This window comes from Petromyzon marinus, unplaced genomic scaffold (genome assembly GCF_048934315.1).
Source record: "Petromyzon marinus isolate PM22_M1 ecotype Great Lakes invasive population unplaced genomic scaffold, UKy_Petmar_22M1.pri1.0 PM_G_Scaffold_11, whole genome shotgun sequence".
Lineage (NCBI taxonomy): Eukaryota > Metazoa > Chordata > Hyperoartia > Petromyzontiformes > Petromyzontidae > Petromyzon > Petromyzon marinus.
In genome coordinates this window covers 92873-113179 of record NW_027422662.1, presented here as the reverse complement: position 1 = coordinate 113179, position 20307 = coordinate 92873, and the positions used below count along the sequence as shown (strand labels likewise).

The 20307-nt window shown below is 54.3% G+C and overlaps 1 protein-coding gene across 1 annotated transcript; it reads right to left on the bottom strand.

Moving 5' to 3' along the window:
• Positions 1 to 419: 419 nt before the first annotated feature.
• On the bottom strand, positions 420 to 19995 carry LOC116937965 (uncharacterized). Its single transcript, XM_076059545.1, has 5 exons — positions 19750 to 19995; positions 13953 to 14080; positions 7431 to 7627; positions 4531 to 5076; positions 420 to 891 (listed from the first exon to the last, which is right to left on the bottom strand). The coding sequence occupies exons 1-5, from the start codon at positions 19989 to 19991 to the stop codon at positions 817 to 819; spliced, it is 1188 nt and encodes a 395-aa protein (XP_075915660.1). The 5' UTR covers positions 19992 to 19995; the 3' UTR covers positions 420 to 816.
• Between the last annotated feature and the right edge of the window lie 312 nt (positions 19996 to 20307).

Sequence of the window (20307 nt, the reverse complement as noted above, 5' to 3'; positions counted from 1 at the left end):
GGTCCCTCTACCAGGGTCCCACTACCAAGGTCCCTCTACCAGGGTCCCTCTACCAGGGACCCTCTACCAGGGTCCCTCTACCAGGGTCCCTCTACCGGGGTCCCTCTACCGGGGTCCCTCTACCAGGGTCCCACTACCAGGGTCCCTCTACCAGGGTCCCTCTACCAGGGTCCCTCTACCATGGTCCCTCTACCAGGGTCCCTCTACTGGGGTCCCTCTACCGGGGTCCCACTACCAGGGTCCCTCTACCGGAGTCCCTCTACCAGGGTCCTACTACCAGGGTCCCACTACCAGGGTCCCACTACCAGGGTCCCACTACCAGGCCTCTACTAGGGTCCCCCTACCAGGGTCCCTCTACCGGGGTCCCTCTACCGGGGTCCCTCTACCGGGGTCCCACTACCAGGGTCCCTCTACCAGGGTCCCTCTACCAGGGTCCCACTACTAGGGTCCCTCTACCAGGGTCCCTCTACCAGGGTCCCAGGGTCCATCTACCGGGGTCCCTCTACCAGGGTCCCCGCTAGTCTGAGGCGCTAGTCTGAGGCGCTAGTCTGAGGCGCAAGTCTGAGGCGCTAGTCTGAGGCGCTAGTCTGAGGTGCTAGTCTGAGGCACCAGTCTGAGGCGCTAGTCTGAGGCACTAGTCTGAGGCACTAGTCTGAGGCGCTAGTCCGAGGCGCTAGTCTGAGGCGCCAGTCTGAGGTGCTAGTCTGAGGCACCAGTCTGAGGCGCTAGTCTGAGGCGCTAGTCTGAGGCGCTAGTCTGAGGTGCTAGTCTGAGGCGCTAGTCTGAGGTACTAGTCTGCGGCGCTAGTCTGAGGTGCTAGTCTGAGGCGGTGCCCTCGTGAGGACCGCTCCTGCGGCTGCGCTTGCTGGGAATCTCCTCCTGGCTGCAGCCCTGGAAAGGGAGGGGGTGGGGAGTTACCCACACACAGAGACCCAAAGACTCACCACACATAGAGACCCATAGACTCACCACACACCGAGACCCATAGACTCACCACACACAGAGACCCATAGACTCACCACACACAGAGACCCATAGACTCACCACACACAGAGACCCATAGACTCATCACACAGAGACCCATAAACTCACCACACACAGAGACCCATAGACTCACCACACATAGAGACCCATATACTCACCACACACAGAGACCTATAGACTCACCACACACAGAGACCCATAGACTCACCACACACAGAGACCCATAAACTCACCACACACAGAGACCCACAGACTCACCACACACAGAGACCCATAGACTCACCACACACAGAGACCCATAGACTCACCACACATAGAGACCCATAGACTCACCACACAGAGACCCATAGACTCACCACACACAGAGACCCATAGACTCACCACACACAGAGACCCATAGACTCACCACATAGAGACCCATAGACTCACCACACACAGAGACCCATAGACTCACAACACACAGAGACCCATAGACTCACCACACACAGAGACCCATAGACTCACCATACACAGAGACCCACAGACTCACCACACACAGAGACCCATAGACTCACCACACACAGAGACCCATAGACTCACCACACACAGAGACCCATAGACTCACCACACACAGAGACCCACAGACTCACTACACAGAGACCCATAGACTCACCACACACAGAGACCCATAGACTCACCACACACAGAGACCCATAGACTCACCACACACAGAGACTCATAGACTCACCACACACAGAGACCCATAGACTCACCACACACAGAGACTCATAGACTCACCACACACAGAGACCCATAGACTCACCACACAGAGACCCACAGACTCACCACACACAGAGACCCATAGACTCACCACACACAGAGACCCACAGACTCACCACACAGAGACCCATAGACTCACCACACACAGAGACCCATAGACTCACCACACACAGAGACCCATAGACTCACCACACAGAGACCCATAGACTCACCACACACAGAGACCCATAGACTCACCACACACAGAGACCCATAGACTCACCACACACAGAGACCCACAGACTCATCACACACAGAGACCCATAGACTCACCACACACAGAGACCCATAGACTCACCACACACAGAGACCCATAGACTCACCACACACAGAGACTCATAGACTCACCACACACAGAGACCCATAGACTCACCACACACAGAGACCCATAGACTCACCACACACAGAGACCCATAGACTCACCACACACAGAGACCCACAGACTCATCACACACAGAGACCCATAGACTCACCACACACAGAGACCCATAGACTCACCACACACAGAGACCCATAGACTCACCACACACAGAGACTCATAGACTCACCACACACAGAGACCCATAGACTCACCACACACAGAGACTCATAGACTCACCACACACAGAGACCCATAGACTCACCACACACAGAGACCCATAGACTCACCACACACAGAGACTCATAGACTCACCACACACAGAGACCCATAGACTCACCACACACAGAGACCCATAGACTCACCACACACAGAGACCCATAGACTCACCACACACAGAGACCCACAGACTCACCACACACAGAGACCCATAGACTCACCACACACAGAGACCCATAGACTCATCACACAGAGACCCATAGACTCACCACACACAGAGACCCATAGACTCACCACACATAGAGACCCATATACTCACCACACACAGAGACCCATAGACTCATCACACACAGAGACCCATAGACTCACCACACACAGAGACCCATAGACTCACCACACAGAGACCCACAGACTCACCACACACAGAGACCCATAGACTCACCACACACAGAGACCCATAGACTCACCACACAGAGAACCATAGACTCACCACACACAGAGACCCATAGACTCACCACACACAGAGACCCATAGACTCACCACACACAGAGACCCATAGACTCACCACACACAGAGACCCATAGACTCACCACACACAGAGACCCATAGACTCACCACACACAGAGACCCATAGACTCACCACACACAGAGACCCATAGACTCATCACACACAGAGACCCATAGACTCACCACACACAGAGACCCATAGACTCACCACACACAGAGACCCATAGACTCACTCACACAGAGACCCATAGACTCACCACACACAGAGACCCATAGACTCACCACACACAGAAACCCATAGACTCACCACACACAGAGACCCATAGACTCACCACACACAGAGACCCATAGACTCACCACACACAGAGACCCACAGACTCACCACACACAGAGACCCATAGACTCACCACACACAGAGACCCATAGACTCATCACACAGAGACCCATAGACTCACCACACACAGAGACCCATAGACTCACCACACATAGAGACCCATATACTCACCACACACAGAGACCCATAGACTCATCACACACAGAGACCCATAGACTCACCACACACAGAGACCCATAGACTCACCACACAGAGACCCACAGACTCACCACACACAGAGACCCATAGACTCACCACACACAGAGACCCATAGACTCACCACACAGAGAACCATAGACTCACCACACACAGAGACCCATAGACTCACCACACACAGAGACCCATAGACTCACCACACACAGAGACCCATAGACTCACCACACACAGAGACCCATAGACTCACCACACACAGAGACCCATAGACTCACCACACACAGAAACCCATAGACTCACCACACACAGAGACCCATAGACTCATCACACACAGAGACCCATAGACTCACCACACACAGAGACCCATAGACTCACCACACACAGAGACCCATAGACTCACTCACACAGAGACCCATAGACTCACCACACACAGAGACCCATAGACTCACCACACACAGAGACCCATAGACTCATCACACACAGAGACCCATAGACTCACCACACACAGAGACCCAGAGACTCACCACACACAGAGACCCATAGACTCACTCACACAGAGACCCATAGACTCACCACACACAAAGAACCATAGACTCACCACACACAGAGTCACAGCATTACCGTCCGACACCAATGAGGTAGGGGATCGTTTCGCTGGACAGACAAACACACGCACACTTACACACAAACACACGTACACACACACGTACACATCCACACACACACACACACGTACACACAAACACACACACATACACACAAACACACATACACACAAACACATACACACACAAACACATATACACACACACGTACACACACAAACACGCACACATACACACAAACACACATAAACACATATACACACACACGTACACACACAAACACGCACACATACACACAAACACACACACACGTACACACATACACACAAACACACGTACACACACGCACAAACACACGCACACACACGCACACGTACACACGTACACACACACAAACACGCACACATACACACAAACACACATACACACGCACACAAATACACATACAAACAAACACACGTACACACGCACACACATACACACATACACATGTACACACACACACACACCACGCATCGTGACGGTGCCCTCACCAGGTCAGCCAGCAGTGGAGTGAACTTCCCACTGCTGCTGTTGCCGCTGCTGCTGTTGCTGTTGTTGTTGCTGCTGCTGCTGTTGTTGCTGGGTAGCTCCTCGGTGCCCGGCCCTCGTAGAACCTCGGTTCCACTCCTGGCCAGGGCTGACGCACGGACGGCGCCACCACCACCACCACCACCAGCGACCATTCCTCCTCCGCCGGCAACGAGCACGGCGCCGGCGGCGCCGTCGGCACCGAGCCGGGGCGCCGGCGACGCCGCCGACGGGCACAGCCGCGCCACCACGGCGCTCACGTTGTCGGCCTTGGTGCCGAGCCGGTGCCAGCGGGACAGCGCCTCCGCCACCAGCGCCTGCGCCAGCGTCAGGTCTACACCGCTGCTGCTGGCACCACCGGCACAACAACCGGCACCACCAGCAGCACAACCACCGGCACCACCAGCAGCACAACCACCGGCACAACCACCGGCACCACCACCAGCACAACCACCGGCACCACCACCGACATCACCACCACCACCACCGGCACCACCACCACCGCTGGCCTGCAGGATGAGACGTGTAAGTGCATGTAGACGTGTGTGTGTAGACGTGTGTGTGTGTATGTAGACGTGTGTGTGTGTATGTAGACGTGTGTGTGTGTATGTAGATGTGTGTGTGTATGTAGACGTGTGTGCGTGTATGTAGACGTGTGTGTGTGTATGTATAGTGTGTGTGTGTAGACGTGTGTGTGTATGTAGACGTGTGTGTGTGTAGACGTGTGTATGTAGACGTGTGTGTGTATGTAGACGTGTGTGTGTGTATGTAGACGTGTGTGTGTGTAGATGTGTGTGTGTGGATGTAGACGTGTGTGTGTGTATGTAGACGTGTGTGTGTATGTAGACGTGTGTGTGTGTATGTAGACGTGTGTGTGTGTAGATGTGTGTGTGTGGATGTAGACGTGTGTGTGTGTATGTAGACGTGTGTGTGTGTATGTAGACGTGTGTGTGTATGTAGACGTGTGTGTGTGTGTATATAGTGTGTGTGTGTGTAGACGTGTGTGTGTATGTAGACGTGTGTGTGTGTATGTAGACGTGTGTAAGTGTATAGTGTGTGTGTATGTAGACGTGTGTGTGTATGTAGACGTGTGTGTGTGTATGTAGGCGTGTGTGTGTGTAGACGTGTGTGTGTGTGTATGTAGACGTGTGTGTGTATGTAGACGTGTGTGTGTGCATGTAGACGTGTGTGTGTATGTAGACGTGTGTGTGTGTAGACGTGTGTGTGTGTATGTAGACGTGTGTGTGTATGTAGACGTGTGTGTGTGCATGTAGACGTGTGTGTGTGTATGTAGACGTGTGTGTATATGTGTGTGTATGTAGACGTGTGTGTGTGTGTATGTAGACGTGTGTGTGTGTATGTAGATGTGTGTGCGTGTATGTAGACGTGTGTGAGTGTATGTAGACGTGTGTGTGTGTATGTAGATGTGTGTGTGTATGTAGACGTGTGTGCGTGTATGTAGACGTGTGTGTGTGTATGTATAGTGTGTGTGTGTAGACGTGTGTGTGTGTATGTAGACGTGTGTGTGTGTAGACGTGTGTATGTAGACGTGTGTGTGTGTATGTAGACGTGTGTGTGTATGTAGACGTGTGTGTATGTAGACGTGTGTGCGTATGTAGACGCGTGTGTGTGTATGTAGACGTGTGTGTGTGTAGACGTGTGTATGTAGACGTGTGTGTGTGTATGTAGACGTGTGTGTGTGTGTATATAGTGTGTGTGTGTATGTAGACGTGTGTGTGTGTGTAAACGTGTGTGTGTGTATGTAGACGTGTGTAAGTGTGTGTATGTAGACGTGTGTGTGTGTATGTAGACGTGTGTGTGTGTATGTAGGCGTGTGTGTGTGTGTAGACGTGTGTGTGTGTGTATGTAGACGTGTGTGTGTATGTAGACGTGTGTGTGTGTGCATGTAGACGTGTGTGTATGTAGACGTGTGTGTGTATGTAGACGTGTGTGTATGTAGACGTGTGTGTGTGTGTATGTAGACGTGTGTGTGTGTATGTAGATGTGTGTGTGTGTATGTAGACGTGTGTGTGTGTATGTAGACGTGTGTGAGTGTATGTAGACGTGTGTGTGTGTATGTAGACGTGTGTGTGTGTATGTAGACGTTTGTGTGTATGTAGACGTGTGTGTGTGTATGTAGACGTGTGTGTGTGTATGTAGACGTGTGTGTGTGTATGTAGATGTGTGTGTGTATGTAGACGTGTGTGTATATGTAGACGTGTGTGCGTGTATGTAGACGTGTGTGTGTGTGTGTATGTATAGTGTGTGTGTGTAGACGTGTGTGTATGTAGACGTGTGTGTGTGTAGACGTGTGTATGTAGACGTGTGTGTGTATGTAGACGTGTGTGTGTGTATGTAGACGTGTGTGTATGTAGACGTGTGTGCGTATGTAGACGCGTGTGTGTGTATGTAGACGTGTGTGTGTGTATGTAGACGTGTGTGTGTGTGCATGTAGACGTGTGTGTGTGTATGTAGACGTGTGTGTGTGTATGTAGATGTGTGTGTGTATGTAGACGTGTGTGTGTATGTAGACGTGTGTGTGTGTATGTAGACGTGTGTGTGTGTGTGTATATAGTGTGTGTGTGTATGTAGACGTGTGTGTGTGTGTAAACGTGTGTGTGTGTATGTAAACGTGTGTAAGTGTATAGTGTGTGTGTATGTAGACGTGTGTGTGTGTGTATGTAGACGTGTGTGTATGTAGGCATGTGTGTGTATGTAGACGTGTGTGTATATGTGTGTGTGTGTATGTAGACGTGTGTGTGTATGTAGACGTGTGTGTGTATGTAGACGTGTGTGTGTGTATGTAGACGTGTGTGTATATGTGTGTGTGTATGTAGACGTGTGTGTGTGTATGTAGACGTGCCCGTGCTCGCTGCTGCTGCTGTGCGTCCGCACGATGACAGAGCGCCACGGCCTCTGTGGGCGTGAGGACATCCCAGACTCCGTCGGTGGCCAGCACCAGGTAGCGGTGGTGCCCTGGGTCCAGCCTGTAGGCGCTGACGTCCGGCTCGGGGGAGACCACAAACTGGGCGCTCGCAAAGTCGTAGCTCCAGAGGTCCCCTGTGGGATATCGCCAACACACACACACACGTACACACACACACACACACGTACACACACACGTACACACACATACGTACACACACACACGTACCACACACACACACGTACACACACACACGAACACACACACACACGTACACACACACGTACACACGTACACACACACACTCACACACGTACATACTCACACACGTACACACTCACACACACGTACACACACACACACGTACACACACGCACACGTGCACACGTACACACACACACGTACACACACACACGTACACACTCACACACGTACACACGTACACACACACACGTACACACACACACGTACACACACACACGTACACACACACGTACACACACACACGTACACACACACGTACACACACACACACGTACACACACACACGTACACACACACACGTACACACACACACGTACACACGTACGCACACACATACACGTACACACAAACGTACACACACACACGTACACACACGAACACACACACTTACACACGTACACACACACACGTACACACACGTACACACACACACACGTACACACACACATGGACACGTACACACACGGACACACGTACACACACACGTACACACGCACACACGTACACACACACGCACACACGTACACACACACGTACACACACACGTACACACACGTACACACACACGTACACACACACACGTACACACACACACGTACACACACGTACACACACTCGTAAACACACACGTAAATACACCTATGCGTACACACACATATACATGAACACACGTTTCACAACAACTGCCATTCGCCATTAGGTGGCGATGACATAACCAGGGCGCCTGTGCCAGGCTACGTGCACTTTTAACGCCAGATGAAGTGTCGAATGCCCGCTGGCAGGAGGTCGCCAGGAGGTGCCACGGGTGTGTATAGGTGTGTGTGTGTGTAGGTGTGTGTGTAGGTGTGTGTAGGTGTGTGTGTAGGTGTGTGTGTGTGTAAGTGTGTGTGTGTAGGTGTGTGTGTGTAGGTGTGTGTGTAGGTGTTGGTAATAGCTGCTCAGTCAGAGGAGGAGTTGCAGACGCTGCTGCTGAGACTGGAGCGTGCCACTAAGAGGTGGGGCCTTACCATCAGCCCCACCAAAACTAAGCACCTGCCTGGGTATTTTGTACCATCGGACACTCCACCCCCACAACTCCCAATCGGTGATGGAGCAGTTGTGGAGAGAGTGGAGAGTTTCCCATACCTGGGCAGTGTGCTTATGACTGGCTCCAGTTTAACAGCAGAGGTCTCACTCCGAATCAGTCGAGCGGCAATATCTTTTCATCGGTTGCGTAACGCTGTGTGGAAGCTACCTGGTCTGTCGCTCCGCACTAAGCTTCAGGTCTTCTCGGCCACGGTCATTCCCTCCCTTCTCTACGCTTGCGAAACGTGGACCCCCCTAATGGAACATCTTCGCCGGTTAGAAACATTTAGGCTGACCTGCCTACGATCCATCCTGGGTTTAACCAGACTGGATTGTGTGAGGAGCTCACAAATCCTTGAAAGATCTGGGCAGGGTCCCATCGGTGAGCTCCTCCGGCAGGCAAGGCTGCGATGGCTGGGTCATGTAGCCCGCATGCCCAGCCACCGCATGCCGAAACAGCTTTTGTTTGGCCGGATTGAGGGGGCTAAGCGGGCACGGCACGGGCTAGAGAAGAGATGGAGTGATGTGGTACAGGAGGACGTGGAGCTGAGTGGACTTGCCGATGACTGGTACCAGCGGTGTCAAGATCGGCCTCTGTGGAGGAGGCTCGTGAAGGATGCTACTGGGCAGTTGGAGGCAGTCGCCCTCCAACAACAACGGAGGGCGGAGGAGCGACGCTCACAACAGCGAGCGGAGCGCCGGGTGGCTAAAGCACAGCAGGTTGGCACAGTAGGGGGCACAGGTGGTGCATCAGCCAGTCATCTCAGTCATCTCAGTCAGTCGACCCGTGGCACCTGGGTCTGCCCCGTGACCTCCTGCCAGCGGGCGTTCGACACTTCACGTGGCCTCAGGGTGCACATAGCCTGGCACAAGCGTCGTGGTGACGTCACCGCCACTTAGTGGCGAATGGCGGTTGTTGTTGTTGTTGTGTAGGTGTGTGTAGGTGTGTGTGTAGGTGTGTGTGTAGGTGTGTGTAGGTGTGTGTAGGTGTGTGTATAGGTGTGTGTGTAGGTGTGTGTAGGTGTGTGTGTAGGTGTGTGTGCCGGACGGGCAACTCTGTCGTGGACAGTGCTGTGGGGGGAGGTCCAATTTTGATTGGCTCCTCTACATACACACACAGGGGCTAAACGGGGGCTCTGGATGGATGCGAGGGGCTGGTAACCCCTCCACCTTCAATTAATTACCACTAAACCACGAATTAAGAATATATAACTAATAAGCTTGTGCCGGAGGCCCCGGGAGGCCAGGCGTCTATGACGTCTCCTGGCCAAACCCCAATTGGCGGAGCCAGGAGATTGAATATCTACCCTCGGGGCTCCTCCAGAAACAACGAAAAACCACTACGGGTGGCCACGTGGAATGTTCGAACACTCACTGCGGAGGAGAGGCTGCCACTCCTCTGTCGGGAGCTGGACCGGTACCGCCTGGATCTATGTGGCATTCAGGAGGTCCGGTGGACCGGCTCTGGCTCCTGCCACTATGAGGGGTGGACAGTCCTCTACTCGGGGCAGCAGACTGCCAAACAACAGGGTGTGGCTCTTCTTTTGAACAAAAGAATAAAGGGGCGTGGGAACATGGCGGTGAGGTGTGGGAAGCTGTAAGTCCCAGGCTACTTTGGGCTCGCCTTCCCATCAACTGGAGGCGAGGAATGGTGGTCGTGGTTACTTATGCCCCCACCGAAGATGAACATCCGTGGAGGGATGCAGGCAAAGCCGATGAGTCAGATGACTTCTATGACCTCCTGTTACAGGTGCTGGCTAAAGTGGCCCCTCGGGATAGAGTCATCATGTTGGGTGACTTCAATGCCCGAGTTGGTCATGATACTGGCACCTGGTCTGGAGTGATTGGAGGGCATGGGCCAGATCAGCTCAATAACAACGGTAGAAGGCTGCTAGATTTTTGTGCAGCCCATGGGCTAGTAATTACCAACACGCTGTTCCGGCATCGGCGCATCCACACAACATCATGGATGCATGCCGGGTCCAAGCAAGAACATCTGCTGGACTAGATAGTGACGGACCAGCGGATGCGAGCCCATGTCCTTGACACCAGGACCTACCGTGGAGCTGATCTGCCTTCTGACCATCCGACTAGTCATCTGCAAGATGTGCCTGCTATTCTTCAACTCCGGTGGTGGGTGTACACCCAGGACCCATTCCAACCTAAAGTGGCCTGGTCTCAGTTATCTGATGAAAGTTGCAAGTGAGAATTTCATCATTGCTTGCGGCTGGGATTGGCATCATCCCTGACTCCTCCTGATGTCGAGGGTAAATGGGCGAGGTTTAGGACTGTGACTCATGCAGCTGCAATGGCTGCTTTGGGTACACGGTCCAGACCTCCCCAGAGACCCTGGCTGACAGAGGAGGTGTTCAGGATGGTTGAGAAAAAACGACAGGCCCACTTCGGAGAGCCATGAGGTGCTGCAAGGATGGGTGGTGGTCGCGGGTTGCTGAGGAGATGGAGTCTGCCTCAGTGGCCCGTGATCACAAATCTCTATTTAACTCCATCAAAAAAGTAATCTGCAGCGCCACACCTATTACCATCATTAGGGGAAAAAACGGTGACCCAATCTTCGACCCCCAGGAACAGGTTTGCAGATTTGCTGAGCATTTCTGTGAGGTCCTGGGGGAGGGAAAATCCCTCAATCAGGAAAACATCGTGGCACAAAGTGAGGATGACCCTGCTGAGGCTGCGGTGCCTCAAATATTGGAAGAAGTCACCCCCTGTGAGTGGCTGGCTAAGGTGCCATCTGTTGAGGAAGTACTGAAGGCGATCCGGAGTCTGAGACCAGGAAAGGCAGCGGGCAGAGATGATCTCCCAAGCGAAATGCTGAGGGAGGGCGGCGTTTGTGCACAGACTGCCCTATATGACATCATAACAACAGTCTGGACCACTGGACGGGTTCCGCAGGATTGGAAGGATGCCCTGGTGGTCCCCCTTTTTAAGAAGTGGGACCGCACAGACTGTAACAACTACAGGGGCATCTCACTCCTCAGTGTGCCGGGAAAGGTCCTGGCAAGGATTATTCAACATCGCCTTGCCAGGCACGCTGAGGAGAGGCTTGCGGAGCCCCAATGCGGTTTCAGGAAAGGGCGGTCCTGCAAAGATGCCATATTTTCTGTCCGTCTGCTACAGCAGAGGTGTAGGGAATTCCAAAAAGACCTACATATCTGCTTTCTTGACCTGGTCAAGGCCTATGATACCATCAGTAGACCTGGGCTCTGGGTTGTTCTTCATGCTTTTGGAGTACCTGACCCTCTGCTCATGATCATTAAGGACCTTCATGATGGTGAGCGGGCCCGGGTAAAACTACGTGGCCGGGAGTCAGAGCCATTCCCTGTACACCTTGGGGTGCGACAGGGATGTCCTCTGGCTCCCACATTATTTAACATCTATTTTGACCATGTAGTTCGTGAAGCCTTCAATAGCTGTACCGGGGGAATCTCCATATGGTACATATATAATGGTAGGCTGATCGATGCCCGGGTGCGGTCAAGGGATGGCTCCTTATTGCTCAACCACGTCATGTATGCTGATGATTTGGTAATAGCTGCTCATTCAGAGGAGGAGTTGGAGACGCTGCTGCTGAGACTGGAGCGTGCCACTAAGAGGTGGGGCTTTACCATCAGCCCCACCAAAACTAAGCACCTGCCTGGGTATTTTGTACCAGCGGACACTCCACCCCCACAACTCCCAATCGGTGATGGGGCAGTTGTGGAGAGAGTGGAGAGTTTCCCATACCTGGGCAGTGTGCTTATGACCGGCTCCAGTTTAACAGCAGAGGTCTCACTCCGAATCAGTCGAGCGGCAATATCTTTTCATCGGTTGCGTAACGCTGTGTGGAAGCTACCTAGTCTGTCGCTCCGCACTAAGCGTCAAGTCTTCTCAGCCACGGTCATTCCCTCCCTTCTCTACGCTTGCGAAACGTGGACCCCCCTAATGGAACATCTTCGCTGGTGTGAAACATTTAGGCTGGCCTGCCTACGATCCATCCTGGGTTTAACCAGGCTGGATTGTGTGAGGAGCTCACAAATCCTTGAAAGATCTGGGCAAGGCACCATCGGTGAGCTCCTCCGGCGGGCAAGGCTGCGATGGCTGGGTCATGTAGCCCGCATGCCCAGCCACCGCATGCCGAAACAGCTTTTGTTCGGCCGGATTGAGGGGGCTAAACGAGCGCGGCACGGGCTAGAGAAGAGATGGAGTGATGTGGTACAGGAGGAGGTGGAGCTGAGTGGACTTGCCGATGACTGGTACCAGCGGTGTCAAGATCGGCCTCTGTGGAGGAGGCTCGTGAAGGATGCTACTGGGCAGTTGGAGGTAGTCGCCCTCCAACAACAATGGAGGGCGGAGGAGCGACGCTCAGAACAACGAGCGGAGCGCCGGGTGGCTAAAGCACAGCAGGTTGGCACAGTAGGGGGCACAGGTAGTGCATCAGCCAGTCATCTCAATCAGTCGACCCGTGGCACCTGGGTCTGCCCCGTGACCTCCTGCCAGCGGGCGTTCGACACTTCACGTGGCGTCAGGGTGCACATAGCCTGGCACAAGCGTCGTGGTGACGTCACCGCCACTTAGTGGCGAATGGCGGTTGTTGTTGTTGTTGTGTAGGTGTGTGTGTAGGTGTGTGTGTAGCTGTGTGTGTGTGTAGGTGTGTGTGTGTGTGTAGGTGTGTGTGTGTAGGTGTGTGTGTGTGTAGGTGTGTGTAGGTGTGTGTGTGTGTAGGTGTGTGTGTGTGTGTGTAGGTGTGTGTGTAGGTGGGGAGTGATAGTGTAGCGGTTAGCGCGCTGCACTATGAACCTGGCGACCCGGGTTCGATTCCCGCTCACGGCCAACACCAGTGACGATTATCTGAACCGGTCCCGGGCCTCCCCTAGGTCGACTCAGCCTCAAATGAGTACCTGGTGCGGTGTGAAAACATTGCCACTAGGGAAACAAAGGCGGTCGGGCGTGGTGCTGGCCACCCACCCCCTCGTGTACCGTTCCGGCCTTCATAGGTGCTCGCTAACAGCACTTGCCCCTACAGTCTGTTAAGGCTATATGGGGGATCTTTGTCTTTGATCTTTGTGTAGGTGTATGTGTGTAGGTGTGTATAGGTGTGTGTGTAGGTGTGTGTGTAGGTGTGTGTGTGTGTACCGAGGGAGCGTGACACGGCCAGGAAGGGGATGTCCTCCGTGGCTGAGCTTTGCTGCCCAGGGCCGCAGCGAGCCACAAGGGGCCTCCTCCAGGCCACACGGCAAGGCCCCCCTGGCTTCCTCATCACCCTGGTGGGCAGACACACAAAGACAAAGATCCCCCGTGTAGCCTTAACATACTGTGCGGGCAAGTGCTGTTAGCGAGCACACACAAAGACAAAGATCCCCCGTGTAGCCTGTAACAGACTGTAGGGGCAAGTGCTGTTAGCGAGCACACACAAAGACAAAGATCCCCCGTGTAGCCTGTAACAGACTGTAGGGGCAAGTGCTGTTAGCGAGCAGCACCTACGGAGGCCGGAACGGTACACGAGGGGGTGGGTGCCCAGCACCACGCCCGGCCGCCTTTGTTTCCCTAGTGGCGATGTTTACACACCGTACCAGGTATTCATTTGAGGCTTAGTTGACCTAGGGGAGGCCCTGGACCGGTTCAGATAATTGTGACTGGTGTTGGCTGTGAGCGGGAATCGAACCCGGGTCATCAGGTTCGTAGCACAGCGCGCTAACCACTAAACTACTCCTCCCCATACACCCATACACAACAACAACAACAACAACCGCTATTCGCCACTAAGTGGCAGTGACGTCACCACGACGCTTGTGCCAGGCTATGTGCACCCTGAGGCCACGTGAAGTGTCGAACGCCCGCTGGCAGGAGGTCACGGGGCAGACCCAGGTGCCACGGGTCGACTGACTGAGATGACTGGCTGATGCACCACCTGTGCCCCCTACTGTGCCAACCTGCTGTGCTTTAGCCACCCGGCGCTCCGCTCGCTGTTGTGAGCGTCGCTCCTCCGCCCTCCGTTGTTGTTGGAGGGCGACTGCCTCCAACTGCCCAGTAGCATCCTTCACGAGCCTCCTCCACAGAGGCCGATCTTGACACCGCTGGTACCAGTCATCGGCAAGTCCACTCAGCTCCACGTCCTCCTGTACCACATCACTCCATCTCTTCTCTAGCCCGTGCCGCGCCCGCTTAGCCCCCTCAATCCGGCCAAACAAAAGCTGTTTCGGCATGCGGTGGCTGGGTATGCGGGCTACATGACCCAGCCATCGCAGCCTTGCCTGCCGGAGGAGCTCACCGATGGGACCCTGCCCAGATCTTTCAAGGATTTGTGAGCTCCTCACACAATCCAGTCTGGTTAAACCCAGGATGGATCGTAGGCAGGCCAGCCTAAATGTTTCTAACCGGCGAAGATGTTCCATTAGGGGGGTCCACGTTTCGCAAGCGTAGAGAAGGGAGGGAATGACCGTGGCCGAGAAGACCTGAAGCTTAGTGCGGAGCGACAGACCAGGTAGCTTCCACACAGCGTTACGCAACCGATGAAAAGATATTGCCGCTCGACTGATTCGGAGTGAGACCTCTGCTGTTAAACTGGAGCCAGTCATAAGCACACTGCCCAGGTATGGGAAACTCTCCACTCTCTCCACAACTGCCCCATCACCGATTGGGAGTTGTGGAGGTGGAGTGTCCGATGGTACAAAATACCCAGGCAGGTGCTTAGTTTTGGTGGGGCTGATGGTAAGGCCCCACCTCTTAGTGGCACGCTCCAGTCTCAGCAGCAGCGTCTCCAACTCCTCCTCTGACTGAGCAGCTATTACCAAGTCATCAGCATACATAACGTGGTTGAGCAATAGGGAGCCATCCCTTGACCGCACCCGGGCATCGATTAGCCTCCCATTATATCTGTACCATATGGAGATTCCCCCGGTACAGCTATTGAAGGCTTCACGAACTACGTGGTCAAAATAGATGTTAAATAATGTGGGAGCCAGAGGACATCCCTGTCGCACCCCAAGGTGTACAGGGAATGGCTCTGACTCCCGGCCACGTAGTTTTACCCGGGCCCGCTCACCATCATGAAGGTCCTTAATGATCGTGAGCAGAGGGTCAGGTACTCCAAAAGCACGAAGAACGACCCAGAGCCCAGGCCTACTGATGGTATCATAGGCCTTAACCAGGTCAATAAAGCAGAGATGTAGGTCTTGTTGGAATTCCCTACACCTCTGCTGTAGCAGACGGACAGAAAATATGGCATCTGTGCAGGACCGCCCTTTCCTGAAACCACATTGGGGCTCCGCAAGCCTCTCCTCAGCGTGCCTGGCAAGGCGATGCTGAATAATCCTTGCCAGGACCTTTCCCGGCACACTGAGGAGTGAGATGCCCCTGTAGTTGTTACAGTCTGTGCGGTCCCCCTTCTTAAAAAGGGGGACCACCAGGGCATCCTTCCAATCCTGCGGAACCCGTCCAGTGGTCCAGACTGTTGTTATGATGTCATATAGGGCAGTCTGTGCACAAACGCCACCCTCCCTCAGCATTTCGCTTGGGAGATCATCTCTGCCCGCTGCCTTTCCTGGTCTCAGACTCCGGATCGCCTTCAGTACTTCCTCAACAGATGGCACCTCAGCCAGCCACTCACAGGGGGTGACTTCTTCCAATATTTGAGGCACCGCAGCCTCAGCAGGGTCATCCTCCCTTTGTGCCACGATGTTTTCCTGGCTGAGGGATTTTCCCTCCCCCAAGACCTCACAGAAATGCTCAGCAAATCTGTAAACCTGTTCCTGGGGGTCGGAGATTGGATCACCGTTTTTTCCCCTAATGATGGTAATAGGTGTGGCGCTGCAGGTTACTTTTTTGATGGAGTTAAATAGAGATTTGTGATCACGGGCCACTGAGGCAGACTCCATCTCCTCAGCAACCCGCGACCACCACCCATCCTTGCAGCGCCTCACGGCTCTCCGAACTTCTTAGCGAAGGCTGCGGTAAGCCTCCTCATTCTCTGACGTGGGATTCTGTAGCCGATGACAGTGGGCCTGTCGCTTTTTCTCAACCATCCTGAACACCTCCTCTGTCAGCCAGGGTCTCTGGGGAGGTCTGGACCGCGTACCCAAAGCAGCCATTGCAGCTACATGAGCCACAGTCCTAAACCTTGCCCATTTACCCTCGACATCAGGAGGAGTCGGGGATGATGCCAATCCCAGCCGCAAGCGATGATGAAATTCTCGCTTGCAACTTTCATCAGATAACTGAGACCAGGCCACTTTAGGTTGGAATGGGGTCCTGGGTGTACACCCACCACCGGAGTGGAAGAATGGCAGGCGCTTCTTACAGATGACTAGTCGATGGTCAGAGGGCAGATCAGCTCCATGGTAGGTCCTGGTGTCAAGGACATGGGCTCGCATCTGCTGGTCCGTCACTAGGTAGTCCAGCAGATGTTCTTGCTTGGACCCGGCATGCATCCATGATGTTGTGTGGATGCGCCGATGCCGGAACAGCGTGTTGGAAATTACAAGCCCATGGGCTGCACAAAAATCTAGTAGCCTCCTACCGTTGTTATTGAGCTGATCTGGCCCATGCTCTCCAATCACTCCAGACCAGGTGCCAGTATCATGACCAACTCGGGCATTGAAGTCACCCAACATCATGACTCTATCCCGAGGGCCCACTTTAGCCAGCACCTGTGACAGGTCCTAGAAGGCATCTGACTCATCGGCTTTGCCTGCATCCCTCCACGGATGTTCATCTTCGGTGGGGGCATAAGTAACCACGACCACCATTCCTCGCCTCCGGTTGATGGGAAGGCGAGCCCAAAGTAGCCTGGGGCTTACAGCTTCTCACACCTCACCGCCACGCTCCCACGCCCCCTTCATTATTTTGTTCAAAAGAAGAGCCACACCCTGTTGTTTGGCAGTCTGCTGCCCCGAGTATAGGACTGTCCACCCCTCATGGTGGCAGGAGCTAGAGCCGGTCCACCGGATCTCCTGAATGCCACATAGATCCAGGCGGTACCGGTCCAGCTCCCGACAGAGGAGTGGCAGCCTCTCCTCCGCAGTGAGCGTTCGAACATTCCACGTGGCCACCCGTAGTGGTTTTTCGTTGTTTCTGGAGGAGCCCCGAGGGTAGATATTCAATCTCCTGGCTCCACATACACACAACAACAACAACCGTCATTCGCCACTAAGTGGCGGTGACGTCATCACGACGCTTGTGCCAGGCTATGTGCACCCTGAGGCCACGTGAAGTGTCGAACGCCCGCTGGCAGGAGGTCACGGGGCAGACCCAGGTGCCACGGGTCGACTGACTGAGATGACTGGCTGATGCACCACCTGTGCCCCCTACTGTGCCAACCTGCTGTGCTTTAGCCACCCGGCGCTCCGCTCGTTGTTCTGAGCGTCGCTCCTCCGCCCTCCGTTGTTGTTGGAGGGCGACTGCCTCCAACTGCCCAGTAGCATCCTTCACGAGCCTCCTCCACAGAGGCCGATCTTGACACCGCTGGTACCAGTCATCGGCAAGTCCACTCAGCTCCACGTCCTCCTGTACCACATCACTCCATCTCTTCTCTAGCCCGTGCCGCGCCCGCTTAGCCCCCTCAATCCGGCCGAACAAAAGCTGTTTCGGCATGCGTTGGCTGGGCATGCGGGCTACATGACCCAGCCATCGCAGCCTTGCCCGCCGGAGGAGCTCACCGATGGGACCTTTCCCAGATCTTTCAAGGATTTGTGAGCTCCTCACACAATCCAGTCTGGTTAAACCCAGGATGGATCGTAGGCAGGCCAGCCTAAATGTTTCTAACCGGCGAATATGTTTCATTAGGGGGGTCCACGTTTCGCAAGCGTAGAGAAGGGAGGGAATGACCGTGGCCGAGAAGACCTGAAGCTTAGTGTGGAGCGACAGGCCAGGTAGCTTCCACACAACGTTACGCAACCGATGAAAAGATATTGCCGCTCGACTGATTCGGAGTGAGACCTCTGCTGTTAAACTGGAGCCAGTCATAAGCACACTGCACAGGTATGGGAAACTCTCCACTCTCTCCACAACTGCCCCATCACCGATTGGGAGTTGTGGGGGTGGAGTGTCTGATGGTACAAAATACCCAGGCAGGTGCTTAGTTTTGGTGGGGCTGATGGTAAGGCCCCACCTCTTAGTGGCACGCTCCAGTCTCAGCAGCAGCGTCTCCAATTCCTCCTCTGAATGAGCAGCTATTACCAAATCATCAGCATACATAACGTGGTTGAGCAATAGGGAGCCATCCCTTGACCGCACCCGGGCATCGATCAGCCTCCCATTATATCTGTACCATATGGAGTTTCCCCCGGTACAGCTATTGAAGGCTTCACGAACTACGCGGTCAAAATAGATGTTAAATAATGTGGGAGCCAGAGGACATCCCTGTCGCACCCCAAGGTGTACAGGGAATGGCTCTGACTCCCGGCCACGTAGTTTTACCCGGGCCCGCTCACCATCATGAAGGTCCTTAATGATCGTGAGCAGAGGGTCAGGTACTCCAAAAGCACAAAGAACGACCCAGAGCCCAGGCCTACTGATGGTATCATCAACAACCGCCATTCGCCACTAAGTGGCGGTGACGTCACCACGACGCTTGTGCCAGGCTATGTGCACCCTGAGGCCACGTGAAGTGTCGAACGCCCGCTGGCAGGAGGTCACGGGGCAGACCCAGGTGCCACGGGTCGACTGACTGAGATGACTGGCTGATGGCAAAACAACCCCCTACCTCCTCGTGGTGCCGGACGGGCAACTCTGTCATGGACAGCGCTGTGGGGGGAGATCCAATTTTGATTGGCTCCTCCCCTCATGGCATATGTGTCCACCACAGGGGCTAAACGGGGGCTCTGGACGGGTGCGAGGGGCTGGTAACCCCTCCACCTTCAATTAATTACCACGAAACCACGAATTAAACTGATGGTATCATAGGCACACACACACATACACACGAATGTCTTACCGCCCGCCCAGCCTCTCGATGCGTTCCATCTCCACTGGATCCTCCGGCTTGTGGTCGCGCGTCAACGCCACGGCAAGTAGCGGCACCACCTCGTCCACCACCTCGTCCACCACCTCCTCCTCCACCTCGTCCACCTCCTCATCCACCACCTCGTCCACCTCCTCCACCACCTCGTCCACCTCCACCACCTTGTCCACCTCCTTGTCCACCACCACCTCCTTGTCCACCTCCTCCTCTTCCATCTCGTCCACCACCTCGTCCACCTCCTCCTCCACCTCGTCCACCACCTCCTCCTTGTCCACCTCCTGCCGGGGCGGTGGTGGTTGTGACAGTGGTGGCCATGGTGGTGGTGGTGGTTGTGTAGGGGTGCTATGGGGAATAAACACATGACACGGGAAGGTGTGGTTCACCCACACCTTGGTGGCTACAACAACGTCTGCTAAGGCTCCAGTGGGTATAAAGTGCGGGGAGCCAGGGAGCTCGGGGCAGAGTGTGGGGCCCGAGGCTGAAGCAACCAGTGAAGAAAGAAGGCCAGCTAGGTGAGACCCTGGAACTCCT

What these genes read in the sequence shown, in the direction of transcription:
- LOC116937965 (XM_076059545.1), bottom strand. Translation starts at nt 19,991, where the DNA reads ATGGAAGAGGAGGAGGTGGACAAGGAGGTGGTGGTGGACAAGGAGGTG. An exon ending in ATCGAGAGGCTGGGCGGGCG is followed by an intron (nt 14,081 to 19,749) that starts GTAAGACATTCG and finishes TCTGCCCACCAG; the next exon opens with GGTGATGAGGAAGCCAGGGG. An exon ending in AGCAGCAGCAGCGAGCACGG is followed by an intron (nt 5,077 to 7,430) that starts GCACGTCTACAT and finishes CTCATCCTGCAG; the next exon opens with GCCAGCGGTGGTGGTGGTGC.